Genomic DNA, 24,707 nt, shown 5'->3' with positions numbered 1-24,707 from the left:
AATAACAAGGCAAGGGTTGTGCTCCAAGGGAGCAGGCTAAAGAAGTCAACCATTAAAAGGGTTATATTGGCAGAGGAGAGGGCAAATTTCCAGGACTCAGTACCACCCCACTGCCATTTCCTCAGCATTGTAATCACCCCTTCCACACTGGAGCCCTTTAGTGCTGTTGAGGCATATTGTTTTCCCACAATCGGTCAGAAGCCCTTCATTATAGCACTATTCAGCCCCATAGTCAAGATCCTTTTTCAGTGTTCATTCACAAGTAAGCCCCATTCAGCAAAGCAAACTGCTTCCCTTTCCCCCCTCCCTGCCGGCTATCTTTTCAGCCCCTACTCTAGTTTGCAGCAGGATTTTATATATCTAGTTGTGTAAACAAGCTTTTAGACTCCTATTCCTAATTCAGTCTCCACATTTTCCTTCTCAGACCCGTTCACCTTTGACACTCCAGAAGAAGTCGCCGACAAGTTCATATCTTCCCTCGCTGATGTTGCAGAGATCTCGGATCCTGATAAAAATGTTTGTAAGTTTTTGTGAGTGGTGTCTGCCTTGGTACAAGGGCTCCCTCCCCCGGCTTGCAACAAGGGACAAAATAATATTGATAGCTACTCCCTGCATCCCTGAGTGGTAAGATATTCCAGAGCTATGCTACTGGCATTAGTTTCTGTGGTGGAGAGGGTGCTGTAAATATTTGTTTTGTTTTTAAATTAATGCTTTTCCCCTCCAAAATTCAAGAAAGCAAACAAATGCTCACTAAAAACATCACAGTGAAACAACTGGGTGTAGAGTTTTCTTTGTTTGCAAATACATCAGCAGAGCGTAAGTTAAGTATAAGTGGAGGCAAATTTTTGGTACTTCTACAAGGCAGAAGATGCCACCAATAGCAATTTGGGCAGCCCCAACCAGGGGACTGCCTTCACAGTGCCGAGCTGGCACCACTCCGCCACCTAACCCTGTGTGGTGTCTCTGCTGTGGGCCGGCGGTGAGCAATCTTGACTGAGGTAGGCAGCGCAGGCTTTCCGGTGGCCATTAGGCTTGCTGGGCCCACCCCCTCACCCTCACCCAGCTTCTGGCAACTAATCCAAGGTCACCTTCTGCCCGGGAATGCCCCCAGTGCAGCACCAGACCAAGGAAAGACAGCAGAAGACCTCGCTCCTGCAGGAAAAGTTGGGGTAAATCCCTGTCTTTTTTCCTGCACATCTTCGCCTCTTTGTCCCACGGTGGATGCAAGTTGGCAGCTGCGTCATATAACTGACGCAGCACTGATCTGGAGCCACTGCGGGCAAAGACGACATTTAGACAGCACCAAGCCCAGTTTTAGCTAACTTCATTTAGCAACACTGTTCTCGTTCTCTCTCTCTCTCTCTCTGTCTGTCCGTCTCTCTCTCTCTCTCTCTGCGTTTTACAAACTCCCAGTTGCTGCTTCTCTCGCACACATCTGTCCCCTTCCTGCAGCTGGAGGGATGTCACCTGCTCCATCCATGTTGGGCATTTCCTTCAAAAACACAGAGAGGTTCCCACAAGTGGGTTCTGCAAGGCGTTCAGGGTTCCAGCTGGTCAACCATGCCCTTTTTTACAATACTCCATTCCCCTTCCCACCTGGTTTTCCATTCCTCCCCTCTACCCCTGACATTCAGTCAGCATTCTGTGACCAGTGAGCATGCTCAATCCTAACTGGGCCATTTTGGGGTTTTCCCCCCTCTTAGGTTTGTTCCCTAAATTGTTTTCTCCTTCTGCAAACCTCAGGGTTCCCCCAAGCCAGCTGATAACTTCCCTCCTGTGTGTAGATAGTGCCACTTTGGCTACATGAGCAATGACACACGCAAGTGAGCATTGGAAATAGAGGGAATTAGGATGAGAGGGAACCTCTGAAGGCCAGATTGGGACCTCGGTTGGGAGTTTTAACATCCCTGGTGTAGAGGCTGAGTGAGGCTGGGAAATCCACCCCTGATTCTATTCTCCCCACAGCCGCTACAGAGAAGCGTAGAATCAAGATTAATAAAGGTGGCTTATTGAACATCTACATTGTCCTTGATGCCTCCCAAAGCATTCGCAAGGAGACGTTTAAGAAAGCAAAGGATGCAGCAATCGCGTTGATTGAGAAGGTAAGGAATGCTCAGAAACCCTTTTTTACTCCACCTTGCTCCAAGAAGATGTAAGAGTGGTGTAGATGTAAGCACTAACACTTGAAATAAGAAGATGTAGTATCTGGGTGGGGATTTGTGGGTCAGGGCCCTATGGATATAGGAGGGGCTGGAGTGCATGGGCAGTATCAGGCTTTGGCAAGAGTTAGGCTCCAGAGAGTCAGGTTATGGGGAGCCAGAGGGAGCATGCCGTCAGTCCAAGTGGGCCAGAAGCAGGGCACATGGTCAAAACCAGTCAAGGTTTGCATTCCAAGGCAGCGACCAAGACTCTAAGCTCCATCTGACGAACGTTTTCTTGCACGCTCATTACTGGGCACTCACAGAGTTTGCTCAGGTCCCTCACATGAAATCGTCTGCCTTCCGCCCCTTCTGGCTTTCCTTGCACCACAAAAGAATAATAATAATCCCCTCATTAGGTCCAATGTATTTTTAATCTCGGAATCGCTGCTCTCCCCTGCTGTGTGCAGGAGAAGCAGCGCCATTAGAACAGCGGACTCAATGGGCCTTGTGCTCATTCGGTACTTTCTCTTTTGAAAGAGGAAGTAACTGAGGAATGAAAACACGGGCGGAGAAGCAAAGGTAGGGAGCGTGTTAACCCCCAGTGTGATGGAGCTTTCAAACGAGCTGGAAGCAAGTGCACAGTCAACCTCAGGCAGGGGTCAAGTCCAGAGCGGCAGTTGTGGATACTGGTGGGGTAAGAACTGTGTGAGCAACCCTGCTTGAATTGGTGCAAGCAAAATGAAGGTGGACCAACTTTAATAATAATAATAATAATAATAATAATAATAATAATAATAATAATAATAATTTATTACCCACCTCTCCCTCTGGATCGAGGCAGGGAACAACACTAAATAAAATATAATACATAAAATTAGTTAAAAGAGCATATAAAACCAATACAATATTAAAATAACAATCACAGCATCTTAAAATTCTTAGGTTTAAAATTCATCTGGGTAGGCCTGCCAGCTGTCTTAAACTCAGAGGGAGCATTAAGCTGACGAATCTCCTCTGGCAGGCCATTCCACATCTGGGGGCGGCAGAAGAAAAGGTCCTCTGGGTAACAGTTGCCAGCCTAGTTGTTCCCAACTCCTCTCCCTGCCAGAGATTGATGTGGAAAAAAGATAGAACACACTTAAGAATGTGAAACTGACCTGGACTGAAAATAGTCTGATCAGTCTATCCCTACTCCTACCTCATCTACCTCTCCTAAGGACAAAAAATAAAACAAAAAAACCTCATGTTGCGAATGGGGGGCAGGGTAGCAACTGGAAAAGAGCTGCAAATAGGCAGTCGTCCTGAGCTGGACTGCAGGCACCGTGATTCCCTGACAGGAAACACCTTTCTTGTAATTTCTGGCCAGATTAATAATAATAATAATAATAATAATAATAATAATAATAATAATATATTTATTTATTTATTACCCGCCTCTCCCTTTGGATCGAGGTGGGGAACAACATTAGAACAGGAATCAATACATCTTAAAAATTCATGATTTAACATTGATCTGGATAGGCCTGCCGGAAAAGGCTAGTCTTTAAAGCTGCCTTAAAATCACACAGAGGGAGTTAATATTACGAATCTCCTCCGGCAGGCCGTTCCACAATCTGGGGGGGGCGACAGAAGAAAGGGTCCTCTGGGAAACTGATGTCAGCCTAGTTTTAGCTGACTGAAGTAAGTTCACCCCAGAGGACCTGAGTGTGCGGGGCGGACTATATGGGAGAAGGTGATCCCGCAGGTAACCTGGACCCAAACCATTTAGGGCTTTAAAGGTAATGACCAACACTTTGTACTTTGCCCGGAAACTAATTGGCAGCCAGTGGAGTGATTTTAATGTTGGTGTAAGAGATGGGCAGTCTCCTAGGGCCCTCTAGACTTGGTTGGAGCCCTCTTCCAGCTGCCACTTTATTCCCCTTCCCTTCGTTATCTCAAAACACATATTTATAGAACAAGTCACAATTACAAGATACAATAAATTCTTATCAATTCTACACACTACAATGCATATTCCTTCCGCTACATCTTCACCTGAGAGACTGCAGCCATTATTGAAGGCCTGGCTATGTGTCCCGTTTCTGTCAGAAGCTTGTCTAGCTAGAATGCGGGGCAGGGCCTTTCCAGTTGTGGCACCCAGATTACGGAACCCTCTCCCCTAATAATTCCCCACCATCACCAGACTTTTAGTCTGAGTTGAGATTTTCTTCCCACCTGTGAAGCCTTTTAGTGGTTCTAGTGTTCATTGTTTTTATTCTTTGTTATTGGTAATTGCTTTTTTATATTTTATTGTCTGATTTGTTTTTAAAAATCGTTGTAAGTGATTTGGGGTCAGTCGCTGGCCTGCTACACAGGTTTGCGGTGAATAGAAAATGGAGGGGAGGAGGATCACGTACGCTGCTTTGGGCTCCTTGGAGGAAAGGCGGGATATAAACGTAACAAATAAATAAATAAAGTTAGATAACAAATAGATACCGTTGATTGGAGTGAGGTGCATACTCTGTGAAGGCTTTCTATGGCTTGGTGGACAGGAGCTTGGTTCTTGGGATTAGTTGACAATTCCTAGGCAGACCTGTGCTGCATTCTAGATGCCATCCTTGATTGAAACCCAGATCTAGGTCTTCTTGATTGCTGGGAGCCCATCCCCGGTCATTTCTTGTCATTTAATGGGGACACTTGGCTCCGCAATACTACAAACGAGAAAGATCTTGGAATTGTTGTAGATCACAAGCTGAATATGAGCCAACAGTGCGACATGGCTGCAAGAAAGGCAAATGCTATTTTGGGCTGCATTAATAGAAGTATAGCTTCCAAATCACATGAGGAACTGGTTCCTCTCTATTCGGCCCTGGTTAGGCCTCATCTAGAGTATTGCGTCCAGTTCTGGGCTCCACAATTCAAGAAGGACGCAGACAAGCTGGAGCGTGTTCAGAAGAGGGCAACCAGGATGATCAGAGGTCTAGAAACAAAGCCCTATGAAGAGAGACTGAAAGAACTGGGCCTGTTTAGCCTGGAGAAGAGAAGACTGAGGGGAGACATGATAGCACTCTTCAAATACTTAAAAGGTTGTCACACAGAGGAGGGCCAGGATCTCTTCTCGATCCTCCCAGAGTGCAGGACACGGAATAACGGGCTCAAGTTAAAGGAAGCCAGATTCCGGCTGGACATCAGGAAAAACCTCCTAACTGTTAGAGCAGTGCGATGGTGGAATCAGTTACCTAGGGAGGTTGTGGGCTCTCCCACACTAGAGGCCTTCAAGAGGCAGCTGGACAACCATCTGTCAGTGATGCTTTAGGGTGGATTCCTGCATTGAGCAGGGGGTTGGACTCGATGGCCTTGTAGGCCCCTTCCAACTCTGCTATTCTATGATTCTATGATTCTATGATTTCCAGGAGCAGAACACAATGCAAATGTTCTTTATAGACCCAAGGTGTACAGCTTTAAAAAAACACCCACCCTTTCTTGAGGAAGCAAGATGCACTCATCCTAATGGTTCCTCCCTCTCCGGACACCCTGGGCTCCCCTTGTAGGTCTCCACCTATGACATCACCCCCAGATATGGCATCATCACGTTTGCCACCAACGCAGTACAGGTTGTCAGCACAGTCAATGAGGAGAGCACCGACGCCGCCTTCGTGATTAAGAAACTGGAAGACATGACACACGGCGGTGAGATGCATTCCTGATCCCTGGCTTGGAGGACAGTTGTGGGGCAGGAGGATGGGAAGAAAACTGGGGAATTTATGCATTTTGGGGGGTGGAGGCCCAAGAGCGGGGCCGGGGGGGGGGGGGAAGTGGGAATATTCATCAGGAATCTGGACAGAGTGCTAAACTCGACAGGGAGATGCAAGTGGCCATCTTAAGCATGCTTAATAAAATGCAGGGATTATATAATACGTCCTTTGGTCTTGAGGTGAAAAGGAGAAAGCAGCCACTGAGGAATGTGACAGCTATGCTCCTCCATGATGCTTTCTGGAGGTCAGTTGGCTTGTGGTGTTGCTATGAGAGAAAGAGAAGGGGGCAACAGTTGAGAGCTCTCTCCTCCTCCTCCTCCTCCTCCTCCACCACCACCACCACATATAAGAGCTCTGAGCAAACCCCAAGACACTCCAGGATGAAGGCAACAGCACTTGCAGGTCTTGTCCACAGAGAAGCTTGTTTCTTAAACCCAGGGCCGGGCAAAGCTGGTAATAGGCCCGGGCCAGATGGGAAATGTAGGCCCCATTTCAACCTGCTCATTAAGTATTTTTCATCAGTTCTAAATACATATGAACTAGAACGGTTTATTTTTAAAAAACCGGTAACAGCAAGCACTTTTATTCAAGATGTATATAAGACATCACTTCTTCACATTCAGAAATGCTTTACTGGCTTTTCTTTGGGCAAATTCATCATCATCAACAGAAAAATCAAGCAACTTTGCCCAGGGGGACTCGGAGTAGGCCCCCTCAGAATCGTAGGCCCATGCCCACTGGCCCCACTGGGGGCCCCTCTGGCCAGGCCTGCTTAAACCAGTCGCCCCCAGGCCTTCTGAGGCCTGCAGTCGCTGTCCAACCAGTGCACTGATCACTCTTCCTCTTGCTTTCCCAGAACACAAGAAGAAGCCTGGAACCAACATCTACAAAGGCCTCCGTGCTGTCTACACAATGATGATCGATCAGGAAGCAGACGAGACGAGGCGAGGGTTGAACCCACCTCCTGTTGCCAATCAGACGCGCCACGTTATCCTCCTCCTGAGTGATGGTAAGGTTCTATTTTTATTATTATTATATTTTTTTTAAAAAATATTCACATAAACACAACACATTAATAGTACATCAACTTAAAATAATACAATAATAAACTAACATAACACAATTAACTAATAACAATACATAATGTATTATGTACATAACAATACTAATGAATAATGAATAATAATAAGTGCACCCCATCCCCGGGACCGTTATTCTCCTTTCCAAAATTGTAACAATTTTTGTGAAGGTTTGCACACTTTCCCCTTTATTAACACAAACTCCACAAATGATCTCCATATCTCTTCAAAATCATTTCGCTTCAATACTCCTTTTTTAACTTTAATACTACACGTAAGCTTATCATTAATAGCAATATCCCAAACTTTCTTGTACCATTCTTCTATTTGATATTCACCTTGCGCCTTCCATTTGATGGTGAGGTTTTAAGGAGGAAAATGCACCCTGTGGTCTTCTCAATGAGCATTTGGTTGTCCTTGCAGGACCCTTTTTCGTCACACCCAAAACATTTAATTTTGTTTCTAATATTTATTTCCTGCTATGCAACCCAAAATGGGCACATCCTAAAAGGCATTGGTGTAGTATCTCATTCCCCTTCACTAGGGAGCAGCACATATATTTTTAAAGGATGTAAGGATAAAGTGCTGCTGATAATGCGCAGAGCGTCTTTCTTTTGTAGAGGATCTGTCAGCCGTGAGGCCCAGGCTCTGCCAAATGGAACCAGATAATAACCATTAGCCCTGATAGCTAAATGGTAGCTCCATTTAACAGCAGCAGACTAGTTCTGAGGTGTCCCAGATGTCGGGGTCACCACAGGGGAGGGGCGTTGCCTGCGTGAGACTTTCCCAGTAAAGGAACAGGACTCTGGACTGAGTGTGCTTTTCTTTGATTCAGCAGAGCTCTCCTTAGGGAATCTACACGTCGTACTGAAGGCGCTTGCGTGCGCCTCCAGTGCGCCATCAAAACGATGGTGTAGACGGAGGAAGAAGAGATGGAGGAGGAGGTGGAGGACGCGGCTGGGGAGCCGGCTGCCTCCTTGCCACCGCCGCCTCCCCATCCCCGCCGGCCTCCTGCTGCTGGGGTAAGAGCCACCCAGGTCGGAGAGCTCGGTGGAAGCGGAAGCCGAGCTCTCCGACCCGGGTGGCTCTTTCCCCGGCAGCAGGAGGCCGGCAAGGACGCGGCCGGTTCCCCAGCCGCCGCCGCCTCCTCCACCTCTTCCTTCGTCTCTTCTTTCTCCGTCTACACCATCGTTTTGCCGGCGCACTGGAGGCGCACGCAAGCGCCTTCAGTACGACGCGTAGATTCCCTCCTTATGAACTTTTAGGTTCCCTTAAAACACATCCAGATACGTCAGCAATAAGCTGTTCTCTACAATAACAGATTTTCTCCTTCTCTCTCTCTGTCTCTTTGTCTGTCTGTCTCCCTTCTCCAGGTGACTACAACATGGGGGGTAACCCAGTTCCTGTTATTGGGTCAATAAAAGAATTCCTCAGTATACATGGTGACAAAAGTCCTCGCCTTGACTACTTGGGTAGGTTGTGATGATGTGTGGACTGCATGGGGGGATGGGAAGAAAAACAATGGGGCTGAAGGGGACCCATCACCACTACCAGGCCACCATTCGGGAATGACTGGCTTATTCCGCCTCAGCTGTACTTCCCTGTGGTAACTCCCGGTGTGATCATTTTTCACAGGGATCTGGAGTTTCAAACCGGACTTTCTACCGTTCTCATTTCCTGATGCCACTCTGGTTTTGTTTTGTTTTTTAATTGGTGGCAGTCCAGTTTACTTCTGGTCACCTGACTACAAGGAACGAGAGAGGGAGAACAATATGGAGATGAGACCATAAAGCAGTCTCTGAACAACTTGTGACCCATCCAGTTGAACGTAGCTCACCAGCCGTGGGCCCACTGGGAGCTCCGTCCATTTCCGCTCTTGTCTGCCCAGGCCTGCAAAAACAGATTACGTGTCTTGTGAGCTGCATTTGGCGTGATAGGTCACAAGTCGTGTTAGCCTATCATGAAGCAATACAACTGTGTAATATAAATAAATGTGAATTATATATAAAACACAAATTAAATAAAAAAGGAAAGATTAACATTACTATAATTCAGTTCAGCAAGTGCAAAACCATTTACAGGACAGCAACAATGACTTACAAAACGGGATTAGACAAATGCATAAATTATGCATTATCAATAACTAGTAGTCATCATGTCTCTTTGTAAACACTATGTTCAATGCATACAGAGCCGCGGTACAGCGCCATATTCTTAAAGTGCTAAAGCGGTAAAAGACCTACAGCGCTAATCTGCTTTAGCACTTCAGTTCTTGTAACGCTTTAGCACAGTGGTTCCCAAACTTTTTCAGGTAACCGCCCCCTTGGTTCCACAAACTCATGCCCAGTGCCCCCTGCGTGCGGCCCCTTTAAATGGGAAGCACCCGCCGCAGGCTTGACGAGGGAGGGAGGGAAAAGAGAGCGAGCGCCTCTGTTTTGCAGCCGGCGTGGCGGGGCACACCAAGCAGGGTATGTCTCTTCATTAGCGTTTTGGTGCTTTTGAAACATTTCAGTTCACCATTAAAAGGACTCTTCTTAAACGGTATTAATACATGTGTGGATTCTTCCCCTATATGGCTTGGGACCAAACTACCTTCTCCCATAAAAATGTCCCTCGGTCTTAAGACCTATTGGAGAGGTGCTTCTTGGAAAAGACCACTTCAAGCGCCCCCCCTGCTGCCCCTTTGCCTCTTAGCACCCCCCTGCCACCCCATTGCCTCTTAACGCCCCCCTATGCAATCCCACCGCCCCCAAGGGGGCAATACCGCCCACTTTGGGAACCACTGCTTTAGCACATTTATTTATTTATTTATTTCCTGCCTTTTTCTCAAGACTGGGACTCAAGGCGGTTTACAAGATTAAAACACGTACAATTAAAACGTATAAATATAACTTATAAAAGTTAAAATAGAATTAAACCTACAGTAAAATTAAAACATGTTAAAAATGTTAAAAACTGTAACAGGATTAAAGGGGAGGAGATCCAATACATTATCACAGGTCCAGTAATTCTTTAAATGCTTTAGCGAGATTTGGCAATATATCGTGGCTCCATATGCATTGGGATATGTTAATGATTCACTGCAGGGTAGCGAGATTTATTTCTTACTTCTGAGTAAACATGCACAGAAGGGGGAAATGTTTAAGATTACAGGCAGGCTACCTAAGGTGAATGAGTGTCCCCACTCATTGTGAGAGGTTACTGCAGTGGTCCTGGAGGTTTTCTCAATGGGAAAAGTTACTTCTGTTGGGGAAACAAGGGGGAATGGGATGGTCCCGCCCCCTTGACTATATCGCTGCTAGGCCACAGAGGCACACCCAGGGTTTAATGCGGAGAGAGATGGCACAGTGTGGCAAAACTGCGTGGAAGCCACATTTCAGGAAAAAGACGCAGTAAAGGGACTTTCGGAAACTGCGTGTTTGTCAGAGGGAAACGGCAGCTTTGCTGTGGATTTGACATAATGTCATGTGCCCCAAACGACCTTGAAGTGCTCCCCTCCACAGTAAATTGACCATGAAGATTAGCCCAGGAGACTTAGTATTTCTCTACTCACCCATGCTTCCATCTACACTTGCACTTAGATGTTTACATCTTTGGTGTCGGGAAACTGGTCAACATGGGCAACATGAATGCCTTGGCATCTCAAAAACCTGATGAGACACACATCTTCAAACTCAAAGACTATGACGACGTCCGGGTGGCCTTTGACAACATGATCGGTAATTGGATCTGCTTTTCATTGATTCCATCCTTTGCCTACAACGTCCCTCAAGCTTTCCTTTCCCAGAACATACAGGAGTTCTGGCTCTCGGCCTCCTCATTTTTTTGTGACACTCAAGAGCAGATTCTCAAACACCTGGGGCTCGTCCACACGGGCGCTTTGCCCTTGGATTACTTTGGAGTGGTGGCAGGTGATCTACATGATGCAGCCCCCACTCCGAAGCAATCCAGGGGGGAAACCCCAAAGCTCCACACTACAGAAGTCGGGTACTTACGCTGACTTTTTTAGATTGGAAGAAGGCTCCGCGCCTCTGCGGAGCTTTGTTAAGGAAAAATAAATAAAATTTAAAGGGTGGTGGTGGAAATCCCTCCAGGAGGGAGCACCCCATTCCTCCCCCCTTGTTACCCCCTTCGCATTTACAGCTAAACAAAAACAACAACACGTCAGCCCCCTTTTCTCATTAAAAACCCCACTTACCAGAGCAGAGGGGCGTAGATGCCCCCGGACCGGCCTCGTGAGCGCTCAGGTGGGCGGGCATGACGGCAGCCAGCGGCGGGAAACCCTCAGCTGCACTCCTTCCCATGTAGATGCTGGGATGGAGCATCAATGCAGCTCCACTGTGGCTCATACCGCCGGGCGCAGCAATAACGAACTCATATAGACGAGGGCCTGCTCTCAGCGAACCCTTCCCACATCTAAGGGGGAGATACGTAATTTACGCAAGGCGTTGGCCAGGATTGTTGGGCCTTAAGAATGGCCCTGCTTGACCTGGAAGTGCCGCAGTGGCCAATAGCTTTATTTGTTTTAAAGGGGTGGTGGTGGACACAGACATGGAGAAAAGGGCTATTAGCTATAGTGGCTAAATGGAACCTTCCGATTCAGAGGAAGTAGAGCCGTGGATACCAGTTGCTGGAAAGTAAAAGCAGGAGATGATGGTTGTTTCCATACCCTGTTTAATGGCTTCCCAAGAGGTATATAGTCGGCCACTGTAGGGAATCAGGATGCTGGACTAAAGAGACTTTTGCTTTGATCCAATTCTACCCACTCTACAATACCGGCTCAATTATTCCCCCTGAAAGCCCAGGAGCTTGTGGCATTTCGTTGCCTTCTGGCCTGTCTGACTCACTTTCTTTCCCATGAACTCAGGGTTCTCCCCTCCCCGCTTTGCTTGCTTTCCAACCCACTTAGTCTCCCTCCTTTTCTAAAAAAACTCTAAATCCCACAGGCTTTGAAAAATGTCCCTTTATATTCCCAGATGAAAGCCAGGTGTTCTCCATGTGTGGCATCGCCAAGGAGTTCAAAGAAGCAGAAGACCAACAGAAGTATCCCTGGCACACCACTATCACTATCAGGGTAAGTCTTGGGTTTGAGAAGGCGGCTTCCTTTAGTCAATCTGGTGGAGATCCGGATTAGGCTCAGAGCTTCCAAATTCTCTGGATAGGTGGGGTATGTCTTCCTTATATGCTGGGGCATTGGCATCCATCCCTGGGAATCATACTGTCTCGACTACATTTCAGGAAATAAGTTGTGGTTGCTTAGCCACAACTGTACACAGTCCACGGAATGAGGTGATAGACTGAGAGGAGGTAGAATTCTGGACTTTTACTACTTCCTATTTTTGAATGCTCACTTAAAACAAGAACCACCACCTGCAACATCAAGGATAAATGTTTTAGCCTCCCCTGTACCTTGCTGTGCTAGTTTTCTACTTGCAAGGAGTTTAAAAATGTGATTCTACCACTTGCAAACAGACGTGGTATGGTCTATTTTACCATCGCAGCATGCTACCCGCCTCATTTGGCTGTACTTGTAGAACAGGCCTCAGATCGTGGCTCTTGTTTCTTCCTCATGCCAATCCTACCAACTCCCTTTGAGAAGCGTCAGTCTCATGGGGGAAAAGGGAAGGAGTGCAGGTGTGTGTTTCTCTAGTTGCATTTCAGGTAGCCACCCCTCTCCCCCAAAAGTCTACGGCCTGTCGTATAGTTTTGTACTTTTGATAGCAGCTTGATGTGCACAAACCACCCAATAAAACTTTTTATGTTGTGGAGCTAAATATTATCATTAGCTATTATCTGCAGGTCAAGTTGCTGTTAAAGGCACAGGAGCAGGGTCTGGTTAAAAGGGTGTCAGCAATCCTGGGTCAGGAATTTGTAAGTAACAGGCAGTGGAAGTCTTCCCTCTTTCTGCCCCTGTCTTTACAGTGCCGGGTTGCCATGTGTTTAAGGAATTCCCGCACTTTCTCTGCTGCGGGGTGGCAGAAGTTAATCCCAACACAGAGGGAGGGTGTAAGCCTTCCGGTGGCCATTCAGCTCGCCAGGCCTACCCCCTGCTGTCTGCCCAAGCGGGCAGCGGCCAAACAGCGTTGCCATCTGCCCAGGAACGCCCTCGCCGTGATGCCAGAGCAAGATCGGTGGATTCACCGTACTTGCCTCGTTCCAGCGAAAAAGTCAGGGTAAGCCCCTGAATTTTTCAATTTGCAGCTTTGTGGGGAAGCACCACAATGCCTGTGAGATGGCCGCTGCGTTGTAAAATTGATGCAGCAGCGCTACCATGGGACTTTCAAAGCATATGAGGCTTTCAAAGCCCCTCTGTGGCTGGGACAATCACAAGGCCTTGTTTCTTTTGGTTTATTTATTTATTTATTTATTTATTTAATTACATTTATATACCGCCCCACAGCCGAAGCTCTCTGGGCGGTTTACAACATTTAAAAATAGTAAACATTAAAAGTATACAATTTAAAAACACACACACACACACACACACACACACACACACACACACACATAAAAACAGTATAAAAACAACAGTATCCATTTAAAAACAACAATTGTGGGGTCCATTAAAAACAAACTTAACGTTGTTAAATGCTGTTAAAATGCTGTTAAAAATGCCTGGGAGAAGGTTTCCCTCCCGCTCGCCATTGCTGAGCAGAGTGGGGGCCAGTGGGACCAGTTGGCATGGGCCTACAATTTTGAGGGGGCCTATGGCTGCGAGAGCTGGACCATAAGGAAAGCTGAGCGAAGGAAGATAGAGGCTTTTGAACTGTGGTGTTGGAGGAAAATTCTGAGAGTGCCTTGGACTGCAAGAAGATCAAACCAGTCCATACTCCAGGAAATAAAGCCAGACTGCTCACTTGAGGGAATGGTATTAAAGGCAAAACTGAAGTACTTTGGCCACATAATGAGAAGACAGGAGACCCTGGAGAAGAGGCTGATGCTAGGGAAAGTGGAAGGCAAAAGGAAGAGGGGCCGACCAAGGGCAAGATGGATGGATGGTATTCTGGGGGTGACAGACTTGACCTTGGGGGAGCTAGGGGTGGCGACAGCCCACAGAAACCTCTGGTGTGGGCTGGTCCATGAAGTCATGAAGAGTCGGAAACGACTGAACGAATGAACAACAACAACTTCGAGTCCCCCTGGTAGAGTTGCTTGATTTTTCTGTTATTGTTGATGAATTTGCCCAAAGAAAAGCGCATAAAGCTTTTCTGAATGTGAAGAAGTGATGTCTAATATACATCTTGAATAAAAGTGCTTGCCATTACCTTTTTTATAAACCGTTCTAGTTCATATGTATTTAGAACTGATGAAAAAATACTTAATGAGCAGTTTGGAACGGGGCCTACATTTCCCATCTGGCCCGGGCTTTGCCTGGCCCTGCCACTCCCTGACATATTTCGTTTTGGAAAGCAGAGGAAGGCATACCAGAGGAATGGCCACTAAGGGGATCCGGAGGTTCCATAACAGGGAGACAGGTTAGAGCCTAGGGAATCAGCTGTAGAGCTCCAGTTTGTGAGAATGAGCTGCTGCAGGGATCACCAATCACGGGGAAGGGCTTCAGAGAACATCTCAGTCACATGTGGCATGCACACACCTCTCCCCCCAGACACTCTGGCTTTTCCCCGGACATTCGACAGCCCGTAAGTGATAGAAATATTGTTGTTATTTTTTAAGTCAGACTCCCATACATTTGTGTATCAGATGCCAAATTCTGTGCTTCTGCATTAATCATATAAAGAAACTCCATCTCCAAGTTACCTAGGGTGACCATATGAAAAGGAGGACAGGGCTCCCATATTTTTAACAGTTGCATAGAAAAGGGGATTTCAGCAGGTGTCATTTGTACGCATGTCAAACCTGGTGAAAGTTCCTCTTCATCACAACAGTTAAAGCTGCAGGAGCTATACTAGAGTGACCAGATTTAAAAGAGGGCAGGGCACCTGCAGCTTTAACTGTTAATACAACTGTTAAAGATACAGGAGCCCTGTTCTCCTTTTCATATATGGTCACCCTAACATTACCTCCCATTGATTCCATTAGGGTGACCATATGGAAAGGAGGACAGGGCTCCCGTATCTTTAACAGTTGCATAGAAAAGGGAATTTCAACAGGTGTCATTTGTGTGCATGCAGCACCTGGTGAAATTTCCTCTTCATCACAACAGTTAAAGCTGCAGGTGCCCTGCTCTCTTTTGTATCTGGTCACAATACTATTCAGCAAGCTACGATGGGTGAGGGCTATCACATTTGTGAAGGAGGGCTTATCTTCAGTGCCTTTAACAACTGGCAGAAATTAATCAAGTATAGTTCTCCATCGTACAAAAGATTCACCTGTTGGATTTTTGCCTACAATGCACAGAAGCCCAAACAGAAAGACAGAAGGTTTGCCCACTGCTACACGTCTGAAGCTGCAATCCTATACACACTTATCTGAATAGAGTGGAACTTACTTCCAGATAAAAATGCATAAGATTCTGCTGTGAGTTCTTTGGGTGTCCCTCTGAACTATCCTGGTTGTGCTTTTTATATCGTGTTTTTAGATTGTTGGTTGTTTTTTATGCTCTTCATGGTTTTAATTTTTGTGAACCACCCAGAGAGCTTCAGCTATTGGGCGGTATAAAAATGTAATAAATAAATAAATAAATAAATGATGCTTTTCTCTTCCAAATCAAAGCGTGAGACTGGATTTGAGCACTGTAAAGGAGCCCTTGTTTCTGAGTATTATGTCTTGACGGCAGCCCACTGCTTCAGCATAGATGACCAGGCCGTGCAGATCACTGTCAGGATTGGTAAGCCAAATTCTTTCATGAAGGGCAAGGACAGAGGCAAGGAATAGGGTGGGTTGCCTACAGGCCAGGGGGGAAAAAATCTGTCGTGCTGTTGTGCTTTGAACAGCAGCTGGATGAGGAGAAATCAGCTGGTGTTGCTTTTCATCACCTCAACTGTGGCCTGCTAATGTCTTCAGATGTCTCCAGGAAGTTTATGTTTATCCTCCTCTTCCCTAGGCAAACAAACCTTTGAAGTGGCTGCGCTCCAGTCCCACCCTCAGTACCGCATTGGGAAGCTACGAGATCAAGGGATTCCTGAATTTTATGATTATGACGTTGCCTTGGTGAAACTTGGCAAGAAAGTCGAGTACTCCGCTGATGCAAGGTGAGATGAAAGAAGAAAGAAAGAAAAAGACACGCTAAGCCGTGATGGATCCAACAGGGCAATTCTTATGTTCCTAGGTGTGTGGCAGGCAGTTGGTTTCAGGAAAACGGACAGGAGTTGGTTAAAGACACCTAATAGTCTAATGGAAGAAGTTTTACACTGCCCAAACAAACTAGAAAGAATAAATGAGGCAAGTTGTAGTTCCCACACCAGGGCAGATTGTGACGTCCTACTGATGTTTCTCTGGTGCTTCTCCTCCGCAGGCCAATTTGCCTCCCATGCACAGCAGGAGCCACCCGGGCTCTGAGGAAGCCCATTGGACAGACCACCTGTAAGGATCATGGTAAGAGGTCATTGGTTTTTAGGAATGGCTAATCCACAGTAGAGGTGCCACAAGTGGTGTAGACGGCAGACCTTTTATCTTGCAGTTGTCCTGCCTCATTTACAGGATTTCAGAGGTCCAGACAGTGTGATCCTCCATTTATAAACACACACACACATACAGAGAACACATTTCCCCACCAGTCTTTTTCCTTACTGCAGAAAATCCATTAAGGAGGGAAACATGGAATAGCTGCACTAGGTCTTTTGACTGGTATCGCTGGGAGCCTTTGTGGCAGGCCTTATCATAGAATCATAGAATAGCAGAGTTGGAAGGGGCCTACAAGGCCATCGAGTCCAACCCCCTGCTCAATGCAGGAATCCACCCTAAAGCATCCCTGACAGATGCTTGTCCAGCTGCCTCTTGAAGGCCTCTAGTGTCGGAGAGCCCACAACCTCCCTAGGGAACTGATTCCACCGTCGCACTGCTCTAACAGTCAGGAAGTTTTTCCTGATGTCCAGCCAGAATCTGGCTTCCTTTAACTTGAGCCCATTATTCTGTGTCCTGCACTCTGGGAGGATCGAGAAGAGATCCTGGCCCTCCTCTGTGTGACAACCTTTTAAGTATTTGAAGAGTGCTATCATATCTCCCTTCAATCTTCTCTTCTCCAGGCTAAACATGCCCAGTTCTTTCAGTCTCTCTTCATAGGGCCTTGAAAGAAGCAAGAGGACCAGTCAATCGAGCTGTGACACTCACGCAGGCTTACGCTCCTATCTCCTTCTGCATCCCTGCACGGCTCTCTGCTCTCAAGCTCAGTAGACTTGAACCAAAACCATCCCACTATCACCAGGGGTTTGGGAGGTTTAGACTGTGTATTGTAGTGTACATCACACTAGTTCTATCTCATAATTGTTTGAACGAGGCCGGATCGACACTACTGCTTTAAAGCGCTTTATAACAGTTTTGACAATGGTATATGGATTGTGTCCTGGGCCCCAACCGTTGTCAAACCTGTTGTAAAGCGCTTTAAAACGCTTTAAAGCAGTAGTGCAGATCCTGCCCTAGACTTGTGGCACACTTGCCTGAATTGTTTGCCACCATTGATCCACTGGAATTCTGACCCTCCCAAGCGTCTCTCCCTGTTCCCCGCATCTACCTAATTCATCCTTACTATGAGTTTTGTTCTTTGCTTTCCCCAGAGGAAGCACTCCTGCCTGTCGGGGACATCCCTTCTCGTTTTGTAACTGATTGTAGCTACCGTGACCGATCAGAAAATGGACTGCGTCACAAAATTGTGCGGATCAAGACCGGTGGAAATGTGAGAACAGAACCTGGGCATCTATTTTGAATAAGAACCACTAGTACTATTATACTGATGACAGCAAGAATGCAAATGAGCTAGAAACACCTTCCTTTTAGCCTTGGAATGACTCTTTCCAAGGCCCTTTTCAGAATCTGCCAGGATCATACTGGCTTTATACAAATCTATGGTGTGACCACATTTAGAATACTGTGTACAGTTCTAGTCAACACCCGTAAAAATAGATATTGCAGAGCTGGAAAAAAATGCAGAAAAGGGCAACTAAAATGATTTAAGGGACTGGAGCTTCTCCCCTAGCTGGGATTGTTTAGCTAGGAAAAAAGGAGGGTAAAGGGAGACATGATAGAGGTGTACCAAATTATGCCTGGTGTGGAGCATGTGGACAGGGAGACATTTTTCTCCCTCTCCCATAATACTAGAACCCAGTGGGGTCATCCCATGAAGCTGATTGGTGGGAGATTCAGGACAGATCAAAGGAAGGAGTTCTTCACACAGCGCATATTTAAACTATAGAATTCACTACCACAAGATGTGGTGATGGCTTCCAATTTGGATGGCTTTAAAAGGGGGTTGGATAAATTTCTAGAGGAGAAGACAATCAATGGCTACTAGTCCTGATGGCTATGTGCTACCTCCAGTATCAGAAGCAGTGAGCCTATATACATTGGTTTCTGGGTGGGAGGGTGCTGTTGCACCTGTATCCTGTTTGTTGGTCCCTGGTTGACAGCTGGTTGGACACCGTGTGAACAGTGCTGGAGCCTGTGTTGACGAGGGGTTTGCCCCGGGGTGGATTCGGAGGCGCGGCAGTCACCACCTGCGAGACGCAGCTGCCATCCTAAAGCCATCCAGGGGCAAACCCTTTAACTCTGCTTTAAAAAAGTCGGGCACGTACCCCGGCTTTTTTTAAGCGGAGGCATGCCATAGCTGATGGCGACCTGATTGGTCACCATCAGCTGGAAAAGGGCTGGTTCGGGCGCTGTGCATCCATTGCCCCCCCCCAATTCTTTTTAAATGTATAGATGCGAACCTTCGCATCTACAGATTTTTTGAAAATGGGGGGGGAACAGGGCAGCTGGAGGGGGAGGAAAAGAGTGACGCACATGGGATACCATCTGATCAAAGAGATATTAGGCGATTAATAGTGTGAGTTTTAATAAAGCAATTACATCTGCATATGAATAAAACAGTGCTGAAGAAAAAAAGCCTCCTTACTTGGATTTTAGATGATGCATACATATGTATGCTGCAGCTCTTTCTTAGGCTTCATCTTGACAACGGTGCTTCTGTGCCGTGAGCCCCCAAACCCCTGCTTTTGTGCTCCTTCACATTATCCACATGTGAAGAAGCGAGCGCGGGGGGTTGCATGCAAGGAGGAGCATTGGTTTCCCCCCCTTTACTTTGGAGGAGGCGCCGCGCCTGTACACGGGGTGCCCGCACCGTCTTCCATCCCTGTTTTTTTGGGGGTTTCTTTTTTTACCTTTTCTGGGCTTCTCTTCATGCCGGAGAAGCGCGGAGGCTGGCCAGAAGCCATTCAGCCCGCTGGCCCACCCCTCCCCCCCGTCTTGGCAGATGGAGACCAATCAGGCTTCGCCATCTGCCCAGACACCCCTCTAAAGCAGATCCAAGAGAAAAAAAAGTCAGGGTAAGTGCCGGCGCTTTGGGGGTCTGCCCCTGGATGGTTTTGCGGCGGCAGCGGCGGCATATAGATGACCTGCCGCCACTCCGGAGTTTTTCACTCCCCAGGGCAAATCCCTGGTCAAGCATTAGAGAAGCATTTCCTCTTATTTATTTATTTAATTTATTTAATTACATTTATATACCGCCCCCAGCCGAAGCTCTCTGGGCGGTTTATGAAAAAGAGGAAGGAATGCCTCTGCCAAAATGGTGCCAGCCCCCTTGAAGTGCTGGTATGAAAACAGCACGGTTCAAAAAAGGGAAAACTGCCAGCCGCCGAGTGGCAGGCGCGTCGGAGAAGCTGAGCCAAGGTCAGCGAGAACATGGCTGCTCTGCTTGCTGCTAAGGCCAGGGCTGGTGGCGGGAGAGCTGCAGCAGATCCTCAGCCTCAAGACTGTCCTCAGTTCCATCCCCAGCGTTCTAGCGAAAGCAAAAAACGGGTAGGGAAGGGGAAAAGAACCTGAGAGCAAACAGTGGGTAAGATCTCAGGCTGGAAGAGAGCTACTACTACTACTACATTTATTTCTTACCCGCCTCACCGTTTGGATCGAGACGGGGAACAATAAGTATAAAATACATAAAACTGAACTAAAAACATGGTATACATTATTAAAACAACCTAAAAACGTCCTAAAATTCCACTGGGTTGGCCTGCCGGAATAGATCAGTCTTTATAGTTTTCTTAAATGCTAAAAAAGACTGTTAAGTTGATGAATCTCCTCCGGCAGGCCATTCCATAGTCTGGGAGCAGCAGAAGAAAAGGTCCTCTGGGTAATACTTGTCAGCCTAGTTTTGGTGGACTGAAGTAGATTCTTCCCAGAAGACTGGAGTGTGCGGGGCGGATAGTCAGAGCAGACAATACTGATAGTCAGAGCAGACAATATTGGGGTAGATGGACCAATGGTCTAGAACAAAGGTGGGCAACTTGTGGCCCTCCTGGTGTTGTTAGATTGCAACTCCCATCATCCCTCACAGTAATCTATGTTGGCTAGGACTGATGGGTGTAGCTATCCAGCAACATCTGGAAGGCCACACATTGCCCCCCCCCCCCCCTGCTCTGGAGCAGATCTGCTATTTGCAGCTCAGCATCACTTGCAGCCTGCCGGTTGTGAATACACCGGTTCTTCATAAAAATTAGGGCCTAGCACTCACATCTGTTGGTGGCAACTCTGTGCCTGGACTGTACCACTGCAGAAGGTGGCTCAGGAGGTGTAGAGCCAGTGTGGTGTAGTAGCTAGTTTGTCGGACTGGGAGTCGGGAGATCCGGGTTCTAGTCCCCACTCAGCCATGGAAACCCACTGGGTGACTTTGGGCCAGTCACAGACACTCTCATATAAATGCAATAATTAAAATAAATAAAATCCTTGAATACTTCTTCGTTCTGCCCCCAGATCCTCCATGTATAAAATTAGTTATCAGGGAGTAGGATTTTTAACTTGGCCTTTGCCTATGGACATTTTCTTTGCTTGGAGCAGCATCGTGTGATCAGATTGTAGGTAGGAGAAGAGGCGTATAGTGAGAAGTATTTGGTGCCAGCATATGTGGGGTTCATTTTGGATATACTGCTTTGCCTCAGGAAACCGACCTTTCCATCTCTCCTTTCAGAAATTGGCCTGTGAGGAAGATGCCAAGAAAGCCAGCCACTACAAAAATGTCACGGACGTCTCGAAGGTGGTGACTGAACGCTTCCTCTGCACAGGGGGTGTTGTACCCCAGGTGGACCCCAACACTTGCAAAGGTGAGGAACAGAAACTTAATTTATATCCCTGCTTCCCTCCTCTTTAGGGCACTCAGTTGCCACAGGCTGACCTTGTGCTTCACCTTAGTGTGACATTTCAGAGGAAGATAAGCTTTTGTAGGGACTGTTCGGGACTATAAAACGCTGGTTTCTTCCTGAGGCTTGTCTATACGGCTTGTTTACCCCGACCTAAATGCACATATTTACGTTTTAGGACACATGACGCAGCCGTCCATTCACCGTAGTGCCGGGGTTTTAACACAATAATGCGTATATTCGCATTCGCGATTTACCGCAACTTTTGGATCGCGTCCTGAAAGAGAACTCCAGTCAGTGAAGTCCTGTGAGGATAGGATATCCCTTTCTGATATTCTCGACTGTGCTTCCTCCTGTAGGGGTGAACAACAGCCCCATGGGAAGGAAAAATGTGAAACCCCCCCACATCTGTAACCTTCACATGAATGAACACAGCTGGAATTAGTGGCCATGTTCCTTCTTAAAGAGCCTAAGCTCCTCACAGTGTGAACAGTACAGCTCTTTAATGTGGCCACAGCCTAGGAGTCCAGTCTACTCTGATTCTATGAAACTCTCCCAAGGAACCTCTCATACGGGTCCTGACTCATCCCTTTGCAGCCACCCACCCCTCAATTAATCCCCTCTTTCCTTTTGCTTGCAGGTGATTCTGGTGGTCCCCTCATCATTGCACACAGGATGCGTTACATTCAGGTGAGTGGTAACTTGAGCAGGCTCCTCTGCTAGACAACCGAAGACCCACATTCAGTGTCCTGCGGAGAATTGCCAGCTCCGTTTTCCATTCCCTTACATCAGCCTTCCTCAACCTGGGGCGCTCCAGATGTGTTGGACTACAACTCCCAGAATGCCCCAGCCAGCTCTGGGAGATGCAGTCCAACACAACTGGAGCGCCCCAGGTTGAGGAAGGCTGCCTTCCATGGAGCATAAGCAGAGCTGTGGGTCTCTAAGTTCTACAACTGTACCGCATAAGTGCAGCATTTGGTATGGACAAATCTGTCTATTTAAGTTTCTCCCACATTCACACTTTTGCTGTTAATAGGGATAGATGAATCAGTCAATTTCAGTCATTTCCTCATTTTTCCTACCTTAAGTTCAAATTGTCCCAAATTTTGAGAATGAAAAACTTTTCACTTTTTTTGTGAGCGTTTTTTTCCTAATACATGGATTTTTTTTACAACCATTTTGATTAGAAAACTCAGTTGCAAAATTTGGGGAAGTGCCGATTTTGAAGGACAACTGAGTTTCGGTTCACATATTGGTTCAAAGGTGCTAAATTAGTTAAGTTTGCATTAAAATGCTAAATTTCTCCCCCATCCCTAGCTGCTAAAGAATCTGTCAGGAAAAAAAAAGAGATGGCTACCCTAAAGAGACAAATATAGTTGAATGCGTAGGGATTCAAGGCCAGACCTTTAAGACCTAAACACTCTAATTCCTCTGCCTGGATGGATGAATTTGTCAGTCTCCCATTCTCGTTCTTTAGAATCATAGAATAGCAGAGTTGGAAGGGGCCTACAAGACCGTCGAGTCCAACCCCCTGCTCAATGCAGGTGTGGGTACAGCCACAATCTCAGCTTTTCTTAAAAACCTTTTGATGCACAGCTTGGTTGACCAAAGTCAGCAACACGTTCAGCCGTTCTGCTTAACTGATGAGGCTTCCTTCCCTCTAGGTCAGTGGTTCCCAAAGTGGGTGGTACCGCCCCCTTGGGGGCAGTGGGATTGCGTAGGGGGGCATTAAGAGGCAAAGGGGCAGCAGGGAGGCGCTTGAGGTGATCTTTTCCGAGCAGCGCTTCTCCAGAAGGTCTTAAAACCCAGGGACATTTTTATGGGAGAAGGTAGATTGGTCCCAAGCCATATAGGGGAAGAATCCACACATGTATTAATACCATTTAAGAAGAGTCCTTTTAACGGTGAATTGAAATGTTTCAAAAGCACCAAAACGCTAATGAAGAGACATACCCTGCTTGGTGTGCCCCGCCACGCCGGCTGCAAAACAGAGCCGTTCGCTCTCTTTTCCCTCCCTCCCTCCCTCCCTCCCTCGGCAAGCCTGTGGCGGGTGCTTTGGATTTTGAATAAATATTCAATTAATTGTTACTGTTTTGAATTTTATTGTTATTATCTTCCTTAGTGGGTCGTTGAAAACTGCTATTCTGAATAATGGTTTTTATAGTGTAGGGTAGGGGGCACTGGGCATGAGTTTGTGGAATCAAGGGGGCGGTTAACTGAAAAAGTTTGGGAACCACTGCTCTAGGTCCTGCAAAACCTCAGGCTGTGTTTTCACTCCATCCTCTCCCTTTTTGCAGGTGGGTGTGATCAGTTGGGGTGTCGTTGATCTCTGTAAACTTAAGAGGATACCTGTGTGCGACAGTGCAAATGCTCCCAAGGAGCAGTCTCCCACCCATGCCAGGGATTTTCACATCAACCTTTTTAAGGTCCTGCCCTGGCTCAGAGAACAGCTGGCGGAAGAAGATCTGGAATTCATCCCACCCCCTTCTGTGTAAATAGAACCAGTACCTTTAAATTTGGTCAAGCGAATGCAGTGTTAACAATTGTGTATTAAATGTCATTGTACAAAAAGCAAGATGAGATACATAGTCTCATTTGCTCGTCTCTTGACTCCGTGAGAGGGGATTTCATATCCTATGGAGAGCTGTACATATTCCAAACAGTTATGACTTGTTATCATGCACAGAATTTCACACCCCCAAGATCTCAGCTTCCTTGCTTTCTCTCTGTGTTTGTCTTTCTTTCTTAGAAGTTTCTACATCATGATTGCACAGATGAACCTGAAAAATAAAAATAAACTCTTATTTATTTATTTATTTATTTATTTATTTATTTAAGTATTTTTATCCTGCTCCTGGGCCAAAATGGCTTCCTGAATGGCTTACAAAAATTCAGTTAACCACAACACACAAGGGGAGCGGCGGGGGGAATTGGAAAAGCTTGAGAAAAAGGAGGCTAAGTGGAGACATGATAAAGGTGTACAAAATTATGAATAGTCTGGAGAATGGGGATAGGGAGACCTTTTTCTCCCTCTCTCAAAAGGCTAGAACCCAATGGGGTCACCCCATGAAGCTGATTGGTGGGAGATTCAGGACAGATCAAAGGAAGGACTTCGACACACAGCGCAGAGTTGAACTGTGGAATTCACTACCACAAGATGTGGTGATGGCTTCCAATTTGGATGGCTTTAAAAGGGGGTTGGATAAATTCCTAGAGGAGAAGACAATCAATGGCTACTAGACCTGATGGCTACGTGCTACCTCCAGTATCTGAAGCTGTAAGCCTGTATGCACCAGTTGCTGGGGAACATGGGTGGGAAGGTGCTGTTGCACCATGTCCTCATTTGTTGGCCCCTGGTCGACAGCTGGTTGGCCACTATGTGAACAGAGTGCTGGACTAGATGGACCCTTGGTCTGATCCAGCATGGTTCTTATGTTCTTATAACATCTGGAGGCCACCAGGTTGGGGATGTCTGCTTTAGGGTTTCAGCCTGGCTACTAGGACCCTTCT

The 24,707-nt window shown here is 46.7% G+C and overlaps 1 protein-coding gene across 1 annotated transcript in view; it reads left to right on the top strand.

Moving 5' to 3' along the window:
- Positions 1 to 24,009, top strand: part of LOC134395555 (uncharacterized) — an 84,262-nt gene extending 60,253 nt beyond the window's left edge. The window contains exons 23-36 of the mRNA XM_063121718.1: positions 425 to 520; positions 1,966 to 2,102; positions 5,672 to 5,810; positions 6,732 to 6,884; positions 8,328 to 8,426; positions 10,536 to 10,673; positions 11,931 to 12,028; positions 15,628 to 15,742; positions 15,959 to 16,106; positions 16,370 to 16,449; positions 17,628 to 17,746; positions 21,029 to 21,161; positions 21,838 to 21,887; positions 23,495 to 24,009. Of these exons, the coding sequence (XP_062977788.1) occupies positions 425 to 520; positions 1,966 to 2,102; positions 5,672 to 5,810; positions 6,732 to 6,884; positions 8,328 to 8,426; positions 10,536 to 10,673; positions 11,931 to 12,028; positions 15,628 to 15,742; positions 15,959 to 16,106; positions 16,370 to 16,449; positions 17,628 to 17,746; positions 21,029 to 21,161; positions 21,838 to 21,887; positions 23,495 to 23,692 (1,703 nt within the window). The 3' untranslated portion in view covers positions 23,693 to 24,009. The remainder of the gene's footprint in view (positions 1 to 424; positions 521 to 1,965; positions 2,103 to 5,671; positions 5,811 to 6,731; positions 6,885 to 8,327; positions 8,427 to 10,535; positions 10,674 to 11,930; positions 12,029 to 15,627; positions 15,743 to 15,958; positions 16,107 to 16,369; positions 16,450 to 17,627; positions 17,747 to 21,028; positions 21,162 to 21,837; positions 21,888 to 23,494) is intronic.
- The last annotated feature ends 698 nt before the right edge of the window (positions 24,010 to 24,707 follow it).

This window comes from Elgaria multicarinata, chromosome 3 (genome assembly GCF_023053635.1).
Source record: "Elgaria multicarinata webbii isolate HBS135686 ecotype San Diego chromosome 3, rElgMul1.1.pri, whole genome shotgun sequence".
Classification (NCBI taxonomy): domain Eukaryota; kingdom Metazoa; phylum Chordata; class Lepidosauria; order Squamata; family Anguidae; genus Elgaria; species Elgaria multicarinata.
Note: the sequence above shows the minus strand (reverse complement) of the source record. Positions and strands in the feature narration are given on the sequence as shown.